At 36.5% G+C, this 27,043-nt stretch overlaps 1 protein-coding gene across 1 annotated transcript; it reads right to left on the bottom strand.

The window, feature by feature from the left end:
- Positions 1 to 1,716: 1,716 nt before the first annotated feature.
- On the bottom strand, positions 1,717 to 27,043 carry LOC144453198 (calcium-activated chloride channel regulator 1-like). The gene is made up of 16 exons (XM_078144474.1): positions 26,790 to 27,043; positions 25,284 to 25,542; positions 15,932 to 16,064; positions 15,099 to 15,232; positions 14,590 to 14,700; positions 13,726 to 13,893; positions 12,552 to 12,732; positions 11,395 to 11,516; positions 10,666 to 10,834; positions 9,621 to 9,874; positions 8,366 to 8,543; positions 7,421 to 7,593; positions 6,110 to 6,287; positions 4,935 to 5,057; positions 3,399 to 3,560; positions 1,717 to 2,372 (listed from the first exon to the last, which is right to left on the bottom strand). The coding sequence occupies exons 1-16, from the start codon at positions 27,041 to 27,043 to the stop codon at positions 1,717 to 1,719; spliced, it is 3,255 nt and encodes a 1,084-aa protein (XP_078000600.1).

Consider the following 27,043-nt stretch of genomic DNA (forward strand, 5'->3'; position numbering starts at 1 on the left):
AAATTTACATACAATATAGAAGTACATAATTATATTGTATATATCCATGTCTCAAAAATGTACTCTAAAAAAATAATTGATTTTATTTCTAAGTATAAAGACACATTCTGATTATGTTTTATTATTTAATAGTTTATTCTGTATTTTTAAAAAATTGTCTTACGCTTCATTATCAAGACAGTTATTACTGCGGAAAATCAACTATCGGCACCAAAAATTTGCGAACTAGATCTGTTTTTGTTGCATGTTGTAGATTAGGCCTAAACAAAAATAATTATTTGGTTCCGGTTACCCCCGACCCCACCTAGTTTTTCACTGCCGACCCTAAACTTTTTAAAATGTATTTGAGATAAAAAAATAAAATCATGAAAGTCTCGCAAAAAATAGTGGATGCGGAAACTGACATCAACTGAAAAAGACAATATAAAACTGTTCTTCCAATCTGTAATGGCTGTACATCTGACGAGAAGAAACCAATAACACAGATACAATATGGAAACAATGGAAAACATATTACTACCTGAACTACAAAAGTGGCCGTCGCCTCAGAGTACCTCATGCACGTATAAACAGGTTTAAGTTTTGTTTGGTGCCAAGATCAATTCAACTCATTAATAACATGTAATCACTGCTAAATATATTTATTTGTATGTTTTGTAATCTTTACTTTTCATGGATTATTATTTGAGTAATTGTCATCTATGTGGCTATGTAGTTCCTGTCAACGCAAAAGAATAAATTTAATGTTTTTTAAGACAAATAAAGTAATTATTATTACTAAAAGTATATACATATGAAAAAACAAACATGAAATAAAAATCTACCTATTCTAAAATTGAGCATAATCGGAACCACACAATTTGTTTTTGTCAGACCTAATACAAGTTGATGCTAGGCAGAGGTTTGGATGTGTAGATATAATGAATTTCATTGCACTCAAACACTGAATGATGGTGTGGTGACTTTACAAAAATTTGTTATCAGAGATGTCAGCCTAGTGTGAGTGTAATGACAGGAATGTCCACTCATAGTTTATATCAATATGCTGCATTAATAGGTTTTAGTTTGTGTCTTTGTGAGCTTGTCAATAATTGATTGGTTTGTTCCACAGCTGGGTTCTGCATCATCACAATTATAGCCAATACCAGCTGGACATTCAAGTAATCTCACTACCAGACTCATGACTATCGTCCCTTGTATGTATGCCGAGCACACTCAGGGCGCACTTTGTGTGCCTTACAAAGCTAAGAAACGATAGTCACGAGTTTGGCAGCGAGACTACTGGACAAGATTCTTTGAAAGGTTCCTAACTGTGACAATGCAATTACAGTCACCATGAATGACACATACATATTATCATTTTACGGTATGAGAACACCTTGCTCACTGTAAATACACAAAGTATCCAGCTAAAATCATTAACATTGAATAGCTATCCTCCATGATTGTACTCTATTAGCAACAGTATCTACATATAAAAATAAGCATTATATTAATTTTTTATCTTTCTTGGCCAGCCAAAAAAGGTCATATTTGAGACATAACGCAAACCAAATGATCCAGGAATCCAGGCCTATATGATGGGAATATTATAATGCCATCACAACCCTTCTAGTGGGTAAAGGTATGATAACACTGATGTATATACACATTTAATTTATATGTGTGTATGTGTGGGGGTGGGGTGAGGTGGGGGTGGGGATATGTTTGCAATTTTCAAGTCTTTTCAAACCGTGCTCTTAAATTTGAAACGGCACCACTAGGCTTAGGAACTTCATATCTTGCAGCTCTGTCAGTTGATTCCACAATCTCTTTCTCATTCTTCATTTCCAATTTCACTTTCTCAGCACTGACGCCATCAACTGGTTTTTCATTCTTCTTTTCTAATTTCACTTTTTCAGCACTGACTCCATCAACTGGTTTTAAATGGTGTCGTCGCATTTGTTCTGGTGTACTATACCGTTCACTTATTTCATCCGTGGTGACGACCTCATACACATGATATTCCGGTTCATCCACAACTTTGTTTGTTGCTGTCATAGCAACCTGGTCACCATCCGCTAACTCCTCCCTGTTATGATTCTTCTCCTTTTTGTGATTTTTTTGTGGCTGTTTTTTCTTTTCTTTTTCCTTTGATTGTTCCTCATCTCCCTTCTTTCCATTTCTCTGACAGTAGCAGATGGTAACTATGACAACGATGATGATTATCGCAAGTAGTAGTCCTCCTGCTGCTATGCCAATGATCAACGGTAATGACAAAGATGATGAAGACTTCCTGAAGTCTCTCATAGAAGCTGTCACAATATTTGACCTTGGTGATCTGTTTGAAGCGTCGTCAATAGCAACAACGGAAAAGACATAGGTCATGTCACCTGTGATATAAAAGACATATGGATAGTATGCATTAAGACATATTACTTAGAGTAGGTCAAAAACAAACAAAGAATTGTTTCTGGTCAGCACACACATCACTTAAATATCCCTGCATCAGTCTTTTTCTTCATGTTTGTCCAGCCCATGCACTCTGCAGATCCATGGGAAACACAAAATAACTCTCCCTACTTCGGTGAAGACAACTGCAGAGCAAATCATGATCAAGCAAATGACATCTGCCTCTCATACACACTTGCTCTAAAGTACTAAATAAAAACTAACAGTAACTGCAATAAACAGTAGATTGAGTGAGGTTTGTAGAGAGAAAAAAATTGCATCGATTTACTACTTTAGACAAAATGTCCTGACAAGAAACAATTCTATTTTTCTGACCCTACCTGTATTTATTCTAGGTAAATGACTAGACCTTAATTATTATATTGAATTTTGAATACAGGCACATCTTTTGTATATTTCTAATTGTTAAACTTCAGATAATCAAAATTATAATCATAAAAAATAGTAGTATATATACACATATGATGTGACCTGTACAACGAATGTCAGGATCATAGCACAGTACATAGATCCCCCACCCCCACCACACATGCACACACACACACACACACACACACACACACACACACACACACACACACACACACACACACACACACACACACACACACACACACTGCACCAATGGTCTATGTACTGTATTAGTACTCAAAGCACAGACATTTACCAGCTGAATGGCCATGTTATAATTCTAGTATCCTCCTGGCCAGCATACATACAATCTATTGTTACCTTTATAAGCACATAGGATATCAGTATTTACATAGCAACTCTCAATTCTACGGCTGGATTGACTGGGGGTACACTTCCTTAGTAATAATGATTGACTGGGGGTATACTTTCTTAGTAATAAGGTTTTTCTTATGGACAACAGGACAGTAGTGTGAAACATTGGTGAGATTTAACAAATAACCTATCAGTTACAAGTTTAGTAATCATATACAAACCTCGTGATGGCACTTCAACAGTAAACATTTCCATTTCTCCTGCTACCTTTGGAGAGGACAGTCTTCCACTTGTTATGTTTCTCTGTTTTAATCTAATTGTACTTTGATAGTCAAAATACATCTTATCAAAGTTTGTATCCATCCATATCTGATAGCGTGTAACTACAAGGTACAAAAAGAAAGTCGGCATTAGAGTGGCCATATGGATGAGGATTGGGTATTTATTTTGGAATATTAATTTATAAAACAATGTTATCATGGCTTCCTAATTGAAAAATCAATATGAAACAACATATGCCAAGTCCCTAGTTTGTAACTTGATAAATTGCAAACACTGATAAATATGTAAAATGTTTGTTATTGTATGTACAATAACAAACATTTTACACATTTACTAATATTTTGTAATTTATTGAGTTACAAACACTGACTTGGTCTATGTTGTTTCATATTGATTTTTCAATTAGGAAGCCATGATAACATTGTTTTATAAATTAATATTCCAAAATAAATACCCAATCCTCATCCATATGGCCACTTTAAAGGTGATTCTAAATCAATGCCTCATGCCACAACATCGAAAACCTGTCCTTTATTTATCTGTTAATTAACCAGTAAATACAAAGCTAACTATCCAAAATTTCAAGTGAGAAAAATGTATCAAAGTAGGTAATCGGCTGTCGACTTGAGCAGACACAAACTTACAGGTAGACTGCCTAGTGGATGCCAAGTTTTTAGATAACTTAAGATGTAATAATTTTGTCATTCCAAACTCTTGATAAGTTACTAAATCTTCCATGTGAACATATTTGGACTAAGTTATCAATGAAAATGGACTAAGTTATCCAAAAAAATAAATTTTAATCATGCTTGAACTTGTTGTAATTTGGAAAGAGGAATGGTGATCTTTCATTTTACTTGTCATTTCAAATTCCACTTATCAAATATCTTTGAACTGAAAAGTTTCATAAAATTGCCATCACACTGAAAGATTTTGTAAATATTCAGATGTGTACTTTTTCTTTTGTGTGCTTTTTTTTAAAAATCTATAGGTAAATTCATGTCACCAAGACAAATCTCATTTAATTTTAGTAATTAGGTATATTATAGAAATTTATTCTGGGGGTACACTTTTACTTTATCACTACACTGATGAGGCTCATAATGAGACCACCCAAACGAGAGTCTTTGGAATCATAATCTCAAGTCGTCCGCACTGGCTCTCTCTCCCACAGCAGTGCATTTTGGGGAAAACTTCACATTCAACACTGTACATGTATGTTGAATGATCCAGGTTCCTTTGCAACAACAGGTTTGCATGTCTCAAGAGTCTGATATAAAGAATGGATTGACTTCTGTAGCAGATGACTTGGGATTACGTTTTTTCCCAGACTCTCGTCTTGGTGGTCTTATAGTACAGCCCCAAGTAGTGATAGTCTGGGTAACAGAGACTATTCTCCAGTTTGTCTGGGTTGTCTCATAGTAGAGCCCTGGGTAGTGATAGTCTGGGTAACCGAGACTAAAGTTATTACTGACCTCTTCCACTGTCCAGGTCATCCCCTGGGGCTGTGAATTGTAGAGTTACTTCACTGTCTTCATAGGATATTTTCACCATCCTCAAATCCATGATTTTGACAGGTGGGTAGATATCAGTATTGGCTGATAAAAACAAAGAAATTCAAAATGTAGAATGTACTTAATAATTGTGTACTAGGTACTTAAACAGAGATACACTGTGTTAACTATCCTCATTCAGATGTTGTTTAGGTTGGTCATAATTACATGTAGAGGTTTCGGTTCATTTGGTATGATAACACAATAAAAGAAAAGAAATGGCAAAATAAAGACAAGAACTACTCTGTACTTTCGTTTAATACGGAAGATAGTGAGTTTGATGACATTATATCAAATTACAGAAACTCAAAATGGTTCCTCAACATTGTTCAGTGGGAAGGGAAAGTAATAGTACATGTATGTCATTTTCCATCAAAGTGGTCATATGGATGAGGATTGGGTATTTATTTTGGATTTTTAATTTATAAAACATTTTTATCATGGCTTCCTACACAGACTTGGTATATGTTGTTTCACATTGATTTTTCAAGTAGGAAGCCATGATAAAATTGTTTTATAAATTAAAAATCCAAAATAAATACCCAATCCTCATCCATATGGCGACTTTTAATAATTAAACAAAATTTGATTCCATGGCTAAAATTTACTCCTGAACTTGGGGATAGAGAGCAAGAAGTTACAGTAGAAATGATGTAGGCTTGGTGTTTCACTCACGTAATATAACATTTAACCCTCAGACAACTTCTAATGCAAAATAAACAATTACATATTAGGTGCTGTGCACGTGGAGATGTAGAAGTAGACAAGTTGAAATGTTGATTATCAGTTAGAAAATAAACAATTGCTGCCATTAAAATCAAGTCCATGTGTAATGTTTTCATTTTAGAAGCCTGTTTCTACTGCACTGTGAAAGAATAGCAATGCTTATCAGTGTTCAATGTGATTGTGTAAAGGATCCTGCTGTGTTTGTTGTGTCTCTGTTATTGTTAGTCTAGAGTTGAAATATGTCTATCTTTGTGTCAAAAATGTAATATTTCATGAGTGAAACACCACTACCATTTCTACTGTAAAACAGGACCAGTAAAGTTGGTCACTGTTGTATATTATGTTCTGAACATATTTGTTTATTTTATTACCTGAACATGCATCATTTTCACAGGTGAAACTACCTCCACTGGCAATTCGTTGAAAATCTTCGACAGGCACATCTGGTTTATCTGACCCTGTGTCAAGTGTTGGGTCACGATTGGCACCAACACCCACAATCCTACTGGGACTGATTGTTGTTACTTCTGCCTCGCTGTTTACCGTCACCTACATCATATAACATAATAATCAATCTTACTCATTTTTTAATTAATTGTTTCTCAATGTTGGTATATTGTGGGAGATATTGTGCCCAATTTACTACAGAATGCAAAATACTATGAACACTTTGCTGGGGACACGTACATTTTTTAATGAGCTAGGCAACATTAGATTAAGTAATTGGATGAGATCCTTATCACAGCTGACCAGTCATCCCCACTGATAGACTCTCTCACAGTCCTCGGAGCTTTGCTTTACTAAAATTAAAGCTAAACGAATTATTTTGTATGTACCAATACCAGCTATATAACCGTACTCGAATATCATTGTACTGTGCGCCCTCATCGACCATGATAGAGATAACCATTCGTTGACGTGTGACTGCAATGCTTCGTGTTTTCGAGGGGCTTCGCGAAAACATGGAGCGTCGCAGTCACACTTCAACAATTAGTTATCTCTATGTGGTCGATGAGGGCGCACAGTACAAGGTTATTCCAGTATGGTCATGGAGTACGTTATGTAGATGGTATCGGTACATACAAAATAATTCATTTAGCATTAATTTTAGTAAAGCGAAGCTCCGAGGACTGTGAGAGAGTCTACCCCATTGAGTGAAACAATAGCAGCACACACACAGAGTCAGGTACTAAGATAAACACAGATGTAGATGTTGAGTAAAGTTGTGTGTCTTCATCAAAACTTCAGTTGCTCTGTGTATGTCTTAGTACCTGACTGTGTGTTTGCTGCTATTGTGTCACCCAGTGGGGATGACTGGTCAGCTTTGATAAGAATCTTGTATCCAATTACTTCTAATGTTGCCTTGCACATAAAAAATGTGTGTCTCGATCATCACAGTGTTCATAGTATTTGACTTTAGCCACTCAGAAACAAACAGCAGGCAGTGACAGGGCTCGAACCTGCAACCTGTAGATTCAAAGCCAGTCACGCTAACCATTCACCCATCATGACTCCACTGTAGTAAGTATGTGGGTGCAGGTACTGCCATAGACTGTACTCAGAGGGAGATAATGTTACACAGGCTATATTGTCCACAATTCAAAACCACTGCTCTACACAAGCCCCTTGTTGAAACCTACCTTGACAAGATAATCTGAGAATGTACATTCTGTAAACCTTACCTTGACGTTGTACCTATCTGCACCACTAAATTCAGTGAAATATGAAGAATATATCCCATCATCCTTTGTGCTATCAGAACCAGCACCGTTATCTAGCATCATTAAAGTAACAGGTCCTCCATTTGGTCTTTCTACAGTAGCACTTACTACAGCATTCAATACAGGAAGGTAACCTATGGGAGCAAAATGTTTTCTGTTTGTTTATGTTTACTTAACCGATGATGTATTTGCTACATTTTAAACTGTATGACAGACAGACAGACAGACAGACAGACAGACAGACAGACAGACAGACAGATAGATAGATATACACATGTCACTTACACACTGACAAAAGTATAATTACCTCCCTTTACAGAATGTAAGAATGGAAATACAAAGACAGACATAAGGAGAGACAGGCAGACAGAAAGACAGACAGACATGTGAGACAGACAGAGACACACAGCCAGACAGACACATAATTATACAAATCTATAATTACCTATCAGTACGGAAGGTGCAATGGGACTATATTGACAGGCAGACAGGCAGACTGACAGAAACACAGACACAGACACATACGTACTTGCACACAAAACTATATCATTATCGTAGGTAAAATGGAAGTATATTGTTTGATATGCAGGAAGAAAGTCAATGGTGAGCAGATAGTTACTGAGGTGTTAACGTCACAAATCTCAAACAGTTTAAAATTGTCAAGGTATTAGTAACGTCACAAATCTCAAACAGTTTAAAATTGTCAAGGTGTTAGTAACGTCACAAATCTCAAACAGTTTAAAATTGTCAAGGTGTTAGTAACGTCACACTTAGTATAATAATAATAATAATAATGTCATCTTAAAATGTTGATTGTGGAGGATGAAATATGTCAGAGTAAGAGACTGTATTTACTGCAAAATAGCTGATGTTACAGTGTGTATGACCATATATCATATGACTTACCTTTAGAAACTGAGGCATAAAGTGTTTGTTTGTTTGGTGGTTTAATATCTTGTGTACTCCACTCTGATGTCACAACGATGGGATAAGAATTTGGTTGTCGACTCCGTGACTGAACTGTGACACTTACAATGTTATCCTCGCTGTCATCATTATACATGGTGATATTCCACTTTCCAACCTTTGAATGAAGTAAGGCACTAATTATAAAGTTAATTAATCAATAAACTATGATTGCAAACTGTGATGGTTGCAAAAACATCAGACACAACATGAATACATAAATACATACAGAGACACATACACATACATACATTACACATTATGTACAGGGGTGGGGGTGGGGGTAGGGGGTACTCCTGTATATTGGGTATACGTATACGTGCCGCCCTTTGGGGTAGGGTTTTTCACCCTTTGGTCTAAAATGGGTACTGTCTTTTGAGAGCTAATGAGTCTAAAATGGGGTCCACTTTTCACAAATTTTTTTATTTTGTTTGGTCTAAAATGGGGTCCTGGAAGGAACTCCTTAAGTTAATAAATTCTCCGATAGTTCAGAATTTTAGGGAATTTTCCCCCGAGTATTCTCCCTGCTAATTCCCTGGATGGCATTTTCATACTGTGACTATGAGATAGTATGCACACCCCCTGAAATGTTTCTTAGATATCGCCCCATAATGCATTGTTACGTTAACTGTGTATGTGTAACACTGCATTCATTATTCAACCATGCATACAACGTTTGTCTAAAATGAGGCCTTCTAAAAAGTTGAATGGTCTAAAATGGGGTTCGTATTGGTTTTGGGTCAAAATTGGTCTAAAATGGGGTCTGTGGTTGACAGGATTGGTCACACACCCCTACCAGACCGGGCCAGTGGTAGCCCCTGGGTTATATACACACACATATACACACAGGAACATATACATACATACATACATACATGTACATACATATTACAGCACATACATGCATACATATACACACACATACCTACCTACCTACCTACAAACAGACATTCATACATACACACACACACACATGCACACGCAAGCACGCATGAACGTACACACACACACACACACACACACACTTACAATTTACATACATACATACATACATACATACATACATACATACATACACACATACATACATACATATACATACATACAGTCATACATACATACATACATACATACACACATACATACATACATTTACATAGTCTATACATACAGTCATACATACATACATACATACCTGTGCCATGTCTGGAATCTTGATGGTGATAACTTGAAATGTCTCATCCAATTTGTAGTAATCAGACAGTGAATCTATCACCTCACCATTGGGTTGTACCAATTTCACATCGAGTGCACTTTTTCCAAGGTAGTCAAAAATAAACTCTGTTTTTCTTCCAATAGTTGAATCAATAACAACATCAATATAGCTTGTATGTCGTCCATTTATAACGATAGTATTACTGTATAATTGTATGGGTCTCTGTACTATACCTGGAACACAAAATAGCCACTTTTTTGTTTGTTTACTGTTCTCTGAACACTATCAAATGTTTTTTTTTTACCAAACACGAGGAAAACCTTCCTCATGTATATATCATGGTTTTATGTTAATGTAATAATTTGTACTTTGGGTTCACACACATAAATCTTAAGTTAAAAGTTTGGGGTAGAGGCCTTATAAAAATAAATTGTGCTGTTCTGATTACACTCAATTTCAGAATGGGTGGGGTAGATAGATTTTTTATTTCATTTTAATAATAATATATATTTTCATATGTGAGAGTCTAGTGTGGGTAGTTATGTTTTCCGTTGTTTTCCAAATGGTCTCTGTGTTATTAGTTTCTTCTCATCAGATGTACAGCCATTACAGATTGGAAAAATCGTTGTATATTGTCTTTTTAAGTTGATGTCAGTTTCCGCATTCACTATATCTCTCGAGATTTCAAAATTCATGATTTTTTTTTTCGAATATGTACAAGAAAATTTTAGGCCTAACATGGACTCACAAAACAGTTGCAGTCCAACATTTAGTTAGCAAATAATTTTCATCTGAATTATGTTGATATCATCAGCTTGAAAATTTATCAAAATTATTTATTACAATTTATTTCTTCAAATAAAAAAGTGGTCACATGACCAGTCAGTAAATAAATCACAATGCCACTAAAATAAGAATTATTCATTTGAATTTTTTTAAGTTGGGAAGCAGTAGTGAGTTTGGAAATGATGCAAACTTGGCACAACTGTTTATATGCAGGCTAGTAAAGAGTAACAAATCTTACTTTTGTCTCTTTGTGCACTTGTTGTAAAAGCCTCATTCAAAGCATTAGAGTTGGTATCTTCTGAATAGAAGAAGGCTCTTCCATCAGTTGCCGCCGGTAGCAACTCTAGATTCACAGAAGCATCTGTACTAAAGGCGATGGAGTCCACTGTAACATTCATCTGTAGGAGCTATAGACAAAACAGAAACGATTTCTTAGAGTTGTGAAATTTTCCACAGAATGATTCTGAACTTAAAAATGCAGTGCAATGATGATGTGTTGACTAAGGAACTATGGAAATATGCTTGGTACATTTTCTCGTACGCCAGATCTAGATCTTTGTATAGTACCTGCATTCTTGCAAACCAGAGCTTTGTATACATGTAGTACCATTCTCACAAAACAAAGTTTTGCCAACAGCCACCCTTCAGCATTTAATTTGCCCGGTAAACCTCTGAGCACAAATCCGATATCTTACGACAATATTTACAATTTGTGTGTTTTATACATAAATGAATGAACACAAATCTTGCTGTCTTGTGGTATATTTTTGTTCTTCTATGGACCATGGGTCTGTAATAAAGTTTAAATAATTATAATAATAATAATAAATCTCCCATTCTCACAAGCCTGATCATTATGTATTTCTGCTGAAGCAACGATAACCTCTTGGTTTGTGGTGCCGTAAAAGAGGCGATGGTTTAAGATGTTTAAATCTTCAAATATCACTAGTCATACTCTTAATCTTACGTTTGGCAAGACATCATTAATCATTGGATGTCTGTTTTCCTCCCCATCAGTTATTATTAAAATAACACCTCCAGCTGGGTCAGCTCCATCATTTGATAACACCTCCAAACCACTGAGTAAACCTTGAAATAAAACAAAATAATATGTATGGAATAAAGATGGTGTACAGTACAGATAACCTCACACACAGACACAGACACAGACACGTGCACATACAGACAGACACAGACACAGAAACACACACGTGCACATACAGACAGGCACAGACACAGACACACACACGTGCACATACAGACAGACACAGACACAGAAACACACACATGTGCACATACACAGACACAGACACACACACACATGCATATACAGACAGACACAGACACAGAAACTCACACATGTGCACAGACACAGACACAGACACAGAAACATACAGTAACTCTTAACATGTATATACTGGTAATAATATTAATAATATACTTTAGGAAACTTGAAAACACTTAACATGTAAACTATTATTCCATTCAATTCAATTCGAAAACTTTCTTGTCCACATATAAAAAATACAGAAAATTGTCTTCATACAGACACGTCAACCAAAAAGATGAAAATATATTTCTGAATCACATAACTGATATACATGAAAAACAAAGACGGCATAACAGTAGGATACATAAACAAACATTAAAATTGTTACATAGCTGTATTGAGAATAGCTATACTGCTCACTGATCAAATACAACCCATAACACCAAAGTAAAACATTTCCTGTATGTACCACAATCGTTTATAGCATCCATATCAAGTACAACCCGTAACACCAAAGTAAAACATTATGTACCACAATCATTTATAGCATCCATATCAAGTTAAAGTATACTGTTTCATTTGCTAATACAACCCATAACACCAAAGTAAAGCATTTTCTGTATATACCACAATCATTTATAGCATCCATATCAAGTGTAAAAGTATACTCTTTCATTTGCTTATTGACCACATTAGAAAGGCCACATGCCGGGCTTGTAAAACAAACCAATTGAAACAGTATGCTTTTACACTTGATATGAATGCTATAAACGAGTCTAACACGTAGAGAAAGTGCTTTACTTCAGTGTTACTGTATTGTCAGTGAGACCCGTTCTGATGAAAGTAATACATACCACTACCAATGCTGGTCCATCCACCAACATCATCTCTCGTTGGGATATGTGTCAGGAGAGATTGTCTTGTATCGTTGTTGATAGTGACAAGATATGATTGAATATTTGCCATTTGACTGAATGTGACTAGTCCTAGGGCTTCCCCATCCTCTATGGTATTCATGATATAATTATTCACAGCCTATCGGAGAAAGGATGAAAAGTGTTGTCTAATGTTAAATCTGCACTAGCTGAATCTGGAATGTTTTGTTATTGTTGAGAACTGTGTTGTTAGATATAATATCTTACTTGTTACATCGTACACCGTGAACAGTATTACATCACCTGAGGGTAAACATATTCGTTTAGCTATACACCAGGTCCTAATATAGTAACTTACAGTAAATTAAAATACACTGATTTTGGGGTCCGCACCTATAAATCAGCACTCTCATGCAACGACAATTTCAACCTGCGTACTTCCTGTGGATAAAATCGACCTCTGTATGATGTCCAAGCATTGGTATGTTCACAATTTTCAGTACGAATTAATATTGTCGGTTGTCTGATTGTGAAAACATTCAGGGTTACAGTGAGTTATAAGTTTTTAAACGATGTAAAATCTGAATTGTTAATATTCCTAGGTTGTCAAGTGATACAACCTCTGCTACCCAAATTTGGCAAGTGATACATATAACTATTATCATCCTAAGTGGTCTAATGGTGCAACTATTATCAACCTACATGTATGTGGACATTTTGGTCTTGTGGTTTCTTCACGGGCCAGTCTCTTTCAACTGTTACTGACTTTTGACTGTGTAGTCCAAGTAGCATTTTCCATTAGTTCCGCACACTGATGGCAACAAATCATTAGGCCAAATAAAAAAAATTGTGTGTTTCCGATAACCCGACCACTTATAGTTTAAGCCTCCGACCCTATAAAACATTTATTTGTCTTCTTGACCTTCATACACATCTGTTTTCTTTCCTCCAGTGATGTCAGTACATATTTTATCAAACTATCACAGAAGGAGTATTCTGACCGATATTTTGTTTGTTTTTCGGTCAAAGCAAAATTTTTCAGAAACAAAAACATTTAAAAACAAATAAAATTAAATAAAATCCTAACCCTATTTCTGAGGCCATGGTTATTGGAAACACACATTGCAATGATTTTTTTTTTTTTTTGCATTACCTGTCCAAGTTTTTCAATTCTCATATTCTCTTCCATACTTCCAGAAATATCCATGACAACAACTGTTCTCTTATTTCGTTGTTTAACAATACGGAATTCTGGAACCACATTACCAATTTCTCTTGGCACGTTGAAACCTTCTTCAAAGTCACCATGTTCTCTTAAAACCTGAAACAAACGAATAATGGATACTATAGATTTCAAGATTTTCTAGAGATGACAGTCATCAGAACGTAATTTTATCAGTTGTAGGTGAAAAACTGTTTCTTAATAAAACACACACACACACACACAATGTACACACACATGTACACACATACATACATACATACATACATACATACATACATACATACAGTATATGTATACATCCACATGCATATGCACACACACATATACATACACACATACATTCTCTTACATGTACAAAACAGAGAAGGATTCTATCTGTATGATAAAATATAAAATACTGGTACTTCAAGTGACTTAGCCATGTATGTAAGTGCAGATTTGAGTATTGTGTGTTCAGTGTGTGTACTTGTGTATGTTGTATCCTGCTCTGGCCATGTGTATTTGTGAGTTAAGTTATATTACAACACACAAAAAAAACACTGATGCATTTGTATACTCCTAGGAAACAGGTTTCATTCAAAGACATACAAAGTAATTAATGTCGGTAACTTATCAAAGCATAGAGCACACCACAGGACCCTATACCTCTGTTTACTGATAGAAATCTACTTTTGTAACAGTAGAGTAAGACTGTCAGTGTTACATTAACTTCCAGAGATATAAACAAACTGATAAAATTGATGCCTGAACCTACATCAGAAGCCCCTGTTGAAGAACAAAAACCCACATTACCTCCCATACACTCTTGCCATCACACATCTGGTTTTGTTTATTTGGTGCTTCTCTGTTATGCAAATTGCCTTCGGATTCTGCAAAAGTTTCGTTGTCACAAAAATGGATGATCTGAAAAACAAAATAACAACAATAAACATTATTTTTGCACACTGCGAACAATAAATACCACCACCTGAATCATATGTGATGGTCTTTAACACCAGATATGTTACTATGGAAACGAGGCAGGATTAGAGTCAAGTTTATGTACGTCTCTCGCAACAATTTTTGTAGTTTTGCTAAAAGTTATGTTTTTCTCAAATTTTAGGGATTTTGGAGAAGTTTTCTATCAATAAATGAAATTGTGTGTGATTGCACTGTACCATGTTTGTCATAATCCTAACTAGATAACACTACAGTGACTAAAATCCTATGAGTTGACACCAAAGTATAATCCCTCGCCTGCTATCAGTGGTGGCCATATTTGATTTGTGATTGTTTGTTTGTTTGTTTGTAAAGTAACTTACATTGGGTAGGAATTGTTTATACATAAGTGATCCAGTATAACTGTTATCTCTTCTGTCATCTTGAAATCTACAATCAGGTTCTGGTAAATTATCAATAATGTCACAACTATCACCACTTATAGTTCGTAGACGACCTGCAAATATAGAGTGAATAGTTAAAGATCATCATCATCATCACCACTGTTGTCGTCGTCGTCGTCGTCGTCGTCGTCGTCGTCGTCGTCGTTGTCATCACCATCACCATCATTATCATCCTCATCATCACCATCATCATGATCATGATCATGATCATCATCATCATCATCACCCATCATCATCATCACCACCATCATCATCACCATCATCATCATCATCATCATCATCATCATCACCCATCATCATCATTACCACCACCACCATCATCATCATCATCATCATCACCACCATCATCATCACCACCATCATCATTACCACCATCATCATCATCATCATCATCATCACCCATCATCATTACCACCACCACCATCATCATCATCATCATCATCATCATCATCATCATCATCATCATCATCACCCATCATCATCATCACCCATCATCATCATCATCATTATCATCATCATCATCATCACCCATCATCATCATCACCACCATCATCATTATCATCACCACCATCATCATCACCATCATCATCATCACCACCACCACCACCACCACCACCACCACCACCACCATCACCACCATCATCATCATCATCATCATCATCATCATCATTTCATCATCATCGTCATCAATATTATTTTTTGTACTGAATCCCTGGCATCATAAATATTAAACATAATTTCCAATACACTACCTGATATGGCCAAGGAACATCTCGTTGCTTCAATTTTACCATCTGCTCCAGCATAGAAATATTCCCCCGTAGTAGGACTAGGGTATTCATCATACACCCCCCATCGTAAATGAGCCCATTCATGAACGATAGTCTGCAGTAGATATAAAGATAACATGTGTAAGTTGCAACCATAGTCATCAAGTTTCAGACCAATACATCACATTACAGCCATTGAAATACTAGCTATAACTGAAACGATTTTTGAAATATATTTTGGATGTATGTTACCATACAGTGTGAACTACTATACAAATATGTTCACCCACAGATCAACTCTGTTCACAGGTCTTCCCTCTAAATGGGATAACGATGGTGGAATAACAGGCACTCATGAAGTAGCTAGATCACAGAGAACTACAACAAGGGAGACCTATAACAACAGGCTTATTTTTATATACAGGGTGGTTAAGGGCCTAGTACCAGCAATTCAACCAGTGGACTATCTTAAACCCGTAAGACCCAAAAGATCTATAAAAGCTAGGAAATTTGCGGACTGTATCTCATCTAACATTGTTGAACAAAGAATTACTAACAACTCAAAGTGCTTTGAAATTGACAATTGTAAAACTACTCGATATAAACAGTCATTCTTTGTAAAAACACTAGTAGACTGGAACCATCTGGACAATAGTACTGTGTGCGCTAAATCTTGTGACACCTTTAAAATGGCAGTCACTGTCAAAAACCATTCTGACTAAATACTCTCCCCCGGTGTGTTATTCCTTACCCAGGACCTGCACCGTAACTATACAGATACAGATACAGATATACAACAACTTACACTTGAGAAATGATCAACTTTCCATTTTAGGATATTGGAGTCATTCATAATGTTGAAACAACCAAAAAATGGTAATTCTATTAAAACTAGCCAAACGACCCATAAACGATGGGTCATTTTAGCATTTATGAATGACCCTACCTAGAGGTAATTCACACCAATGAAAATGTTGAAATGTTTGCAAGATGTTTGTTGTGCCAGACCTGGGATGTGATGTTCTGTTTCAGGTTAACTGGTCTCTATTGTAAAAGTAATAACGAGAGATGGCGAAATAAAGATAGAAGCACTTTTATTACATGAACAGAAATACCAGGAAAATACCAAGGCTCAAATGTAGATGTAACTGTATATATATAAATCCTTTATGATTTTTTTCTATTCTGTCAATATTGCAATACATTCAATTTGATCAGCATCCCCAGTAATTAGTAATTCCTAATCCCTAAGATTGTAAAAGGGGACAGACTCGACTAGTTGCAAAGACAACTCTTTTTCGTCTCCCTTTCCCATGTTGAATACTTTATACATTGTAGAATTATTATATATTTACTTCTGGGAATAAAGATTATTATTATTATTATTATTATTATTATTATTATTATTATTATTATTATTAATGACACAGTTTGTTTGTATAGACATTTTCGCGAGCCACAGATTACTTCCACTGTTCTTTTTAGTGGTCTGAGTTAATACCGAGGCTCTGACTTCGGCATAACGTAACAGAGTCAGCGGCCGGTCTCACCTTGTCATTTAAAGTGAGCCATCAACGGTGTGGCTGGGTACACAAAACCGTAACTTGCGCAGTTGCCATATAGACTAATAAAAGATTACACTTTTTTTTTACGACGATGGTCGTGAAAACATGTATCGCTCACTTCCACCATAACTAGACAAGTGTACAAACTTAAATCCACACTTCGATAAAGAATCAAACAGTTTCTCTTTACACAGGTAGTTTCCCCTGATATACATAAAGATCTTCTGTGTTGAATGAAAAGGATGATTTTCCGGAAACTTGATGTCGTTCTTTCGACAATAACGTTTTACATTAGGCACTTCCTCGACTAGTTCCTCAATCACTGCTTCGCAAGCTGCGATTGTCACTTCTAGATCGTCTCCCTTATAATCTATTGTCACCGAGAGATTCTCCGATGAGTGGTCGCCATGTTGTGGCAGGTTTCTCACAGCTTCCACGAGCTCCTCAATTTGGTAAAAATCTGCCTCAACTGCGAGTTGGTCAAGCTCTTTAAATCCACTTGGTAGACATAATTTCGAAGATCTCAAGAAATCCAAGACGTACTTGAAAATCTCTCCATTCCGATCTATGAAATAATGACCGTTTTCATCTCTGTGTGTTGGTATACGACCACTGAACATGGCTCCTAACATGGAATCTGGGTAACAAGTCAATGTGCTTCTCGTTGTACGATAAAGCCTGCCACCAACGTCCAAAGTGACAATTTCTGATGTACGTGTACTCATATTCACGATCCGTGTTACAATACAACCGCAATAAAAACGGCACTTCGTCAAATAACGTTTTTGACTAGCACATCAGCATGTACAAGTTGTTTGGACGAATCTGTTCACAGCTAAGCAGAACTGCACTTGTTACATAACGTTTGTAGACAATTGTTTCGTAACAATCATAATCTCTGAAAACGAAAAAACCTGTCACTGGCAATCGCGTCTAGCTTCCTGCTTTCCAGACAGACTTCCAGACTTCCAGACTTCCAGACTTCCAGACAGACAGAGAAACAAATACAAGTTGGACTTTTACGTTAATGATTAATATGAATCACGTAATCATTTATTCCAACACGTGATAATTCCCAGAATGCAAAGCTCAATTAATGAAAACGAAATAAGTAAAAGAGAATAAAACTACGGTGGCTAGTAACAATTTCCACCGCGGTTACATAAAACATTTCCACCTGAAGTTTTCAGCGCTGTGGACATTATTTCCAACAAGGTGAAAACATGAATTATTTCAGGTGAAATTATTTCAGATTGATTTTGAATTTCCGATATTTTCACTTTTCTTTATTTTGATTTTGTATTTTACATATTTTCAGTTTTGGACTTTGAAAAATCAACTGAGAAATACGAAGTGAAATTTAAAACGTCGGAAATTCAAAATCACCCACTGGAACTAATAAGCCATAATATAAACCGAATTATACAGAAAATTCATATTAATAAGGATACATGATTTTGGAGATCGGGAAATATTTATTACTATACATAATTAAAATATGCTAATGATTTACATGAGCTATTGCTGTCTAATGGTAAACTGTAATTATACGTCGTGTCGTCCAGCGCCCTCACCGACTTGCTCAATCTCTGGGCTGACTGATGTGTGAGGGCGTCCTTTCACAGCGTACCTTACAGACCAGTGTGGTAAAGAACACGAACGTGTGTATGGGTAAACAGATAGCTAAGTTCTGGCATTCAAAGGTTTCTTCTCCTATTCTTAGTGCTTGGTATGTGACAGCCAGGTGCCCTACAGTTTATATGTGTCATGTGAAGGAATGTTTCAAACTGATTGGAAATTATCATTAGTTGCAATCGGGTCAACATCTCATGATAGTGAAAACAAGTTCAAATCAGTACAAGTGATTTTGTCTGTGGAAAGTTTTGTTTGATGTGTTTTTTCTGCCAGTTCTTATTGTGGTCGTTACCATATCAACAGCAAATGGACAGATTTGAAAGATTTAGAGATTACGAGATGATTAAGCGGTTATGATCGATAAAACAATTCTCTGAGTCTCATCAATGTTGAAAATTCTTCACAGTTTTGAGACATTTTTTTAGATCCTACGATGATGAAAGTTGTTCAAATGTCTTCAGCATTTTGAGACTGTTTAATAAGTTCCTCCGATTGCTAAAAATTCTTCACCATTTTGACGCGTTTTTCAATTTCTACGATTGTTCAAAAGTCTCCGCCATTTTGACACGCGTTTAAGTCTCTACAGCATGTACAGACTGCATGGATACTTGACGGTTCACTCCTCTCCCAGATCCATTTCTTGGCCTACAGAAAAAGTGAGTTTGAGAATAAACGCCACTTATAGATAAACCATGCATATATATGAAACCACATCCAGATATACTTTCAAAGAACGTTTCTTTGCAAAGTGGATTCGACGAAAGTGTTCTGACGTGTATTATGCCTCGTTCGCGAAAAAAAATCTTGTTATCCTTCGACGTCAAGTTCAACCGGTAAGGTTCATAGTCCGGTACTTTCTCGATTAGTTCATCCACCACTGTAGCAGTTCCAGTTATCTTCACGTTCCAGAGATCCTTATCATCACTATAACTACAGAGTACTGTAAGGTAGTCACGTGATAAATCATCTTCCTGCGAGACAGCAGCGGTCACAGCTTCCACGAGATCATCGATTCGATAAAACTCAGCTTCAACTACGAGTTGTTCAAACTCTTTAAAGCCGTTGGGTAGACATAACGTTGAAGATCGTAGAAAATCTAAAACATACTTGAACATTTCTCCATTTCGATCTATGAAATAGTGACCGTTTTCATCTCGAAGTGTTGGAACACGACCGGTGAACATAGCCCCGAGCATCGAATCAGGGAAACGGGTCAGAGTACTTCGAGTTGTGCGATAGTCTGCCACCAACGTCCAAAGTCACGATGCCTGTCGTTTGAACACTCATATTTAAATGAAAGGGCACTGCAAGTTTATGAGTCGTACGATGCGATGGATATCCCTGGTATCAGCCTGTACAGGTGAACGGTCTCAGTTAGCAACTCTTCAAAATCGATTAAAACGAAATCAGCGTCAACAGCAGCCACTGAATCAAGTCGGACAACATGTATTATGTTCTAATATTAATTGTTGTTGAGAGGTTAGCCACAAATTGTGTCAACACTGATGTAGAAATAATGCAAGTATATTATGTACCTTGTACCTTGTAGATGCGATGTCGTAATCCTGTGGCGAATGGCGTCAGGTGGACTATGCGCTGGTTCGGGTTCGGCCCGATCATCACATGATCACGGGGTAAATGAACTATCACCACGACATGCAAGATAGTGCTTTGTTCCCGGGGCTTTGTTCCTGTTTGACCCACTGTCTGATCTGTCAGGGTCAGTGCAAAATAATACTGCCACCAACGATGACATAGTAGTATGGTAACAAAACTGATCTTCGTAGTTACTGTAGTAAACATGGCTCATTATCATTAATTTCGCTATTGTTATTTACTCATTACAAAAACGCACTAAACGTACGTACACGTCTCAACGCATGCTACACAAGTTTAAACAAAGAAGGAAGAGAACAACAGCAAAAAGAGAAAATCAACAAACCCATAAGAATTTTTACTCCGGCGTCTAATAAATTGTGTGCCTAAAAATATAACAAAATATAGGAGCAGACGTGTAAAAAACCGACCAGATGAAAAAGACTACTTAAGATGGTAATAAATAGTTCTTATTACAGAACCACGGGTTAATTTCTTTCGAGTTCTCCTGTTAAAGTAGATATGCTTTTTTTTCCAAATCGTTAATTTGATGGCTTTTTTATTCTCCAAATCCAATAGTAATGCTTCTCGTTTGTTAACTTATCAAAGACGATATCTTGGTACTTTCTACGAATTTGCTTTAAGTAACTTTGAATGGGCCAACCCTAATAAGAAATTTCGAAAACCGGTACAAATCATTCAGGGAAGAAAAAAAACTCTTCGAAGAGAATTGATTGGTGCAATTTTTTTTATTGAAAGGGCACAAACTCAGTTGATATTTTTTAGGGTTAAATTTGTACTGCATATGTAAAAGGGCCATTAATACTGAAGCATAAACTGAACTCAGACCTATTAACATACAACTTATAAAAATTCAATGATGTCATTTATTATGTACATAAAATAAACTTGTACAGCTTCTATGCAATCAACTCTTCTAACAATGCCAGAAGACAATCGTAATGTCATAAAATACATGCATATACATTAATATTATACCAGAATCAGTTTAATCAAGGTTTGTGTAAGTATTTCCATTTGAGTGAAAAGTTTGAGTAATACAAGCCTAACTTATAGTATTATAATGAGCTCATTATTATTCATGATGTCATGCATTATTTTAATATATGCACCACATTGCATATTGATGATATTTTACACTTGAAGATAAATATCATAATCAGTGTGTCCCAAGTCCTCTATTTCACAAATGCTACCAGCATCCCACATCTAGTAATTCTTGTTACACGACCACGGAGTTCCTTTCAAGTTCACTTGTTAAAGTAGATATGCTTTTTCAAACCGTTCGTTTGATGTTTTTTTTTTTATCTTTTTTTTTATCTCCAAATCCAATAGTAATGCTTCTACTTTTTCTTAACCTTATCAAAGATGATATTTTGGTATTTTCTACACTTACGTTATGAAATGAATGGGCCAACCTAGGCTACTGACCGTCAAATTTTGGGAAAGGTACAAATGTTTCAGAAAAGAAAACATTAACCTCTTCGAAGAGAATTAATCGGTGCATTTTTTTTAAATTCAAGGGGCACAAAGTAGGTTGATACTTTCTTGGGTGAAGTACTTGCATTCATCAGCAATTTATCTATTATGTATAAATAATAACATTACTTTAACTTTTTCTTTGGTCTGCAAAATATGTGTTTTTCTTTAATAGTATCACTTGCTTTAACACAAACAAGTTGTAGATATTTGAAGCCACAACTAGAGAAGGCATTGAAAACAATATCTAGGCAAACCAAGTTCCCAGAATACCCGATGTTTAAGTATCGTCTTGCACGAAAGGGATTTTTCTTTTCTTTTTCATCTGTATAATTATCCTCACAGCAGTATGTATCGAGATGTGGCACTCTCTGAACCAATTCATCGATTATAGCACTATCACTAGCAGTAATCTTCGCACTACTACTACTATATTTGTCGTGATTTTCAATAATCAACGTAACATACTCGCACGATTCATCGTCATTTTGTGACAGGTTTCTCACAGCTTCTGCAAGTTCCTCAATTTGGTAAAAATCTGCCTCAACTGCGAGTTGGTCAAGTTCTTTAAATCCACTTGGTAGACATAATTTCGAAGATCTCAAGAAATCCAAGACGTACTTGAAAATCTCTCCATTCCGATCTATGAAATAATGACCGTTTTCATCTCTGTGTGTTGGTATACGACCACTGAACATGGCTCCTAACATGGAATCCGGGAAACAAGTCAATGTACTTCTAGTTGTACGATAAAGCCTGCCACCAACGTCCAAAGTGACAATGTCTGTCGTTTGATCACTCATCCTCGGGTGGTCTCTTTCACCGTCGTTCAAGAAAACAACACGGTACAGCTGAAGCCGGTATCAGTCGCAAGTCGATATTAAGGTGTCTGATAGTATGTCAACGTGACTTCGGTTTATCGAATCTCTGAAACTGATAATTACGCGAAATCACCGGTCACCCGTCATGGCAACCACCCAACATCAACACGTAGTCTGACGTCAACAACAGGAAGTCAAGACATGGAGCCAGCTTCGATTCGATTGAGAATTCAACCACAAATAGTTTCCAAATAGATACAATAATACAAGTTTATGTACCTTTTCGATGTTATGTCGTAAATTCTGCGGTGCATAGCGTCAAGATGGACTATGTTCTGGTACGTGTAGCGCAGCAGACACTTTCTAAAATTTAGTGATCACTTCCTGTTAGACCCAGTACAGTGAGCCGCAAAGTTCAAGTAATACTGCCATCAACGCTCACATAAAGAATCAAAACTTGCGTTGGTGTGATTGGTTCTTGAGTCCAACAGTAATATAACAATATAACTAGTGTGTTTGAAATGAAAGATGTCATGTAACATACCTTGTATATTTTTTTGTCTAACTGTTCTAAAGGCAGGTTGTATCACTTAAATATCCTCCACAGACTGCATATTGATGAGAGTTAATTGTGAATAGTATGAAGTATCAGTTCATCTTTTTTTCACACTCTGTGTGTCCCAAGTCCTCTCTTCCATTAATATCTAGAAGCTCTCAAGATTAAGTCTTTGGAACAAACATTCAATATCAATCCTATTCATAAGGATAATCCTAATGTATACTTTACTTACATGAAAAAACCAACAACCAAAAACCAAAGAAACTGTCAATCATTTTCATACACTAGAGCATATACTGTGTTTCTGCTGATGCAAAGAAATTGTGGCGTCACATACGTCCTGTACAGTTGGCGTAAGGGTGCCAACATTTTTATGACGATAGTAAGACCAATGTTATCTGCTGCCTCCAGTAAGTACTTGCATTCATCAGTAATTTAACTATTATGCATAAATTATAACATGATTACTGCAACTATTTCTTTGGTCTGCAAAATATGTGTCTTTCTGTAGTTTTATCATTTGCTTTGACACAAAAAAATTGCAGATATTTGAAGCCACAACTAGAGAAGGCCTCGAATACAATATCTCTGCAAAGCTTGTCCGCCAAACGCCCCAGGTTTACGTATCTTCTTTCACAAAAGAGGTGTTCCTTTTCATCTTCATTATCTTCACAGCAATATGTATCAAGATGTGGTACTTTCTGCACCAATTCATCAATTATAACACTATCACTAGCAGTGATCTTTACACTATTCCAACTGCTATATTTGTCGTGATTTTCAATCATCAACGTAACATACTCGCACGATTCGTCGCCATTTTGTGACAGGTTTCTCACAGCTTCTGCAAGTTCCTCAATTTGGTAAAAATCTGCCTCAACTGCGAGTTGGTCAAATTCTTTAAATCCACTTGGTAGACATAATTTCGATGACCTCAAGAAATCCAAGACGTATTTAAAAATCTCTCCATTCCGATCTATGAAATAATGACCGTTTTCATCTCTGTGTGTTGGTATACGACCACTGAACATGGCTCCTAACATGGAATCTGGGTAACAAGTCAATGTGTTTCTCGTTGTACGATAAAGCCTGCCACCAACGTCCAAAGTGACAATGCCTGTTGTTTGATCATCCATAGTTCGGTCGGAAGTTATAGTTTCACGAGGCAGCAAGCAGTTTTAATTAATATGAGGAACACAGCTGAACGTCGTGTCGTGTGTGTCCTATGTATGTATGAGTGCAGTAAAAGCAGCGTATTACGTACGTGCACGGTGTGATGGTTAACCCGGATATCCGTCGGATCTAATCAAGTTATCGGAGCACCACACTGAGTTACATAGATAGTACAAGTGTATGTACCTTGTCGATGTTATGTCGTAAATTCTGAGGTGAATAGCGTCAAGGACTATGCTCTGGTGTCACGACCCCTTCGTATGTGACCACGTCCACTTGAAATCACACCCGTGTGACAGAGGCAGAGGTGTCAAAGGTCAAAGTTCAAAGTAATACTGCCACCAACGCTCACATTTACATTTACAGTAATACAGTAATGATATGTGTTGTATCATGTATAATGTAATGATATAACATTATGTCTTACAGTAATAATATGATGATATAATATTATATCTGAAATGAAAGATTGACATCTAACATACCTTGTCATAGCGTCCATAAAATGATGCAATCGTAGAATCCAGAATATACTGAGGTGTTAAATGCATATATTGACCAATTTCTCCACAGGGGGTTGGATTGATGACGTAAGGTCTGTTCCCAGAACCTGCTTCTTCGTCTGGATAATCTATGATGACGTCACTTTTGTCATAACTTTCAAATTCTGGCACTTGATACTCTGGTTTGTCTTGCCATGATTTGGGAACGAGGATGGAGATTTCTTTGAAAAAGGCGCGATATCTGTCAATGAATTGAACCATACACACACAAATAGTACTTTGGAACTACAATGATGGTTATTAAGCCTTGATATTTGTCTGTGAATTAAGAGCACAAAAAGAACAACAAACAAACAAACAAACTACAGCCTGGGAACCTTAAAGAATGATAATGGATATTTCTCTGAAAAACAAGCCGCACATGTCAACACAAATAGGTCTTTTCAAAATTTGCCATGGTGGCGCTCTACTTCCTGTCTGTGTGTACCTTGGGGGTATACATGGTAGAAGTTACTTGATTAATCATAGAGCACTGCTGCTTTCCTCGATGTCTGAATAATACGAAAAACATCCCTGATTTACACTGCTACAGAACACCGTGGGAAAAAGCGGGGATGATTTTCGTATTGTTCAGACATCGGTACTATGAGGTGATGATACCCCCAATTTGAGAGATTGCGCTTTATTCTCAATTTCCTGTTAGCAGTCTGCAATGCCACCTATTTTTAATTCCGTCATGCTCACTTGCGTGTTTCAATAGGAAACTTGATAGCGGACTTATTGTCGGGAAGCTTATAAAATCCCAGACCACTAGAAGCATTTTAATACCATTGTAATTTACGAAAGTTACGTGAAGTTTGCACAATACAATCACAAGTTGACACAATCGTTAAAACACGAGGTCATCACTGGGTAACTCGGTGCACAGTCTTACTTGTTTGTGCTCAGTGACAGTGTATGGATCTATTATTGAGCTAATAGATCCATGCTCAGAGTTACACTATGGCTTTGTAAAGTAGACCATAGAAGCTGGAGTGAACGCCAGGGGCTAGGCAACAGAACTTTTACACAGATAAGTATACTGTGATGAACTTATTCTCTGCCTGAGCAACCTTTTGGTGATCTATACATAGTTCCTTTACATTTTTAAAAAGAATAAAAAATATATTTAAACTTTGTCAAGCCATGGTAGTACAACCGGTTGGTACTTCCATGGTCAAGCCAAGTAGCAACGGTGACAATTTTGGTCGAGCCAGACGATATTTTGTTTATAGCCTCTATTGTAATATGAAAACAGCAAGTGTCATGTGATGTACTAGTATTCTATTTCCGGGTTACAGCGGCAACGTACTGACATATTACATCAGCATTATCACATTGAAAACAACGGAGCAACGATCATCGGCAATGGGGAAAAATGAACATGTTGAAAATAGGGCTTGGACGAGGTTGAAGGAGGTGGGGGGAGGGGTGGGGGTTAAAACTTACCTTGTTACTTGATACAATAAAGCTGAAGCGTCGGTGAAGATATCCTTTATCCTTTCTAGCAACTGTTGATTTTCAGGTACATTTTCGTTGACAGCGATCACAATATTGTGGTATTCATTGTTTAGCAAGTACACACGACTTCGACTACAACTTTCTATCCCCGATAGGTTGCAAAGAATGACTAAAATTACTAAAGGTAAGAAACTGTGTCTGTGTAAACGACCCAGAAAGAAACCTGCAGTCCTAGACGCCAT

The sequence above is a fragment of the Glandiceps talaboti genome, chromosome 23, assembly GCF_964340395.1.
Source record: "Glandiceps talaboti chromosome 23, keGlaTala1.1, whole genome shotgun sequence".
Lineage (NCBI taxonomy): Eukaryota > Metazoa > Hemichordata > Enteropneusta > Spengelidae > Glandiceps > Glandiceps talaboti.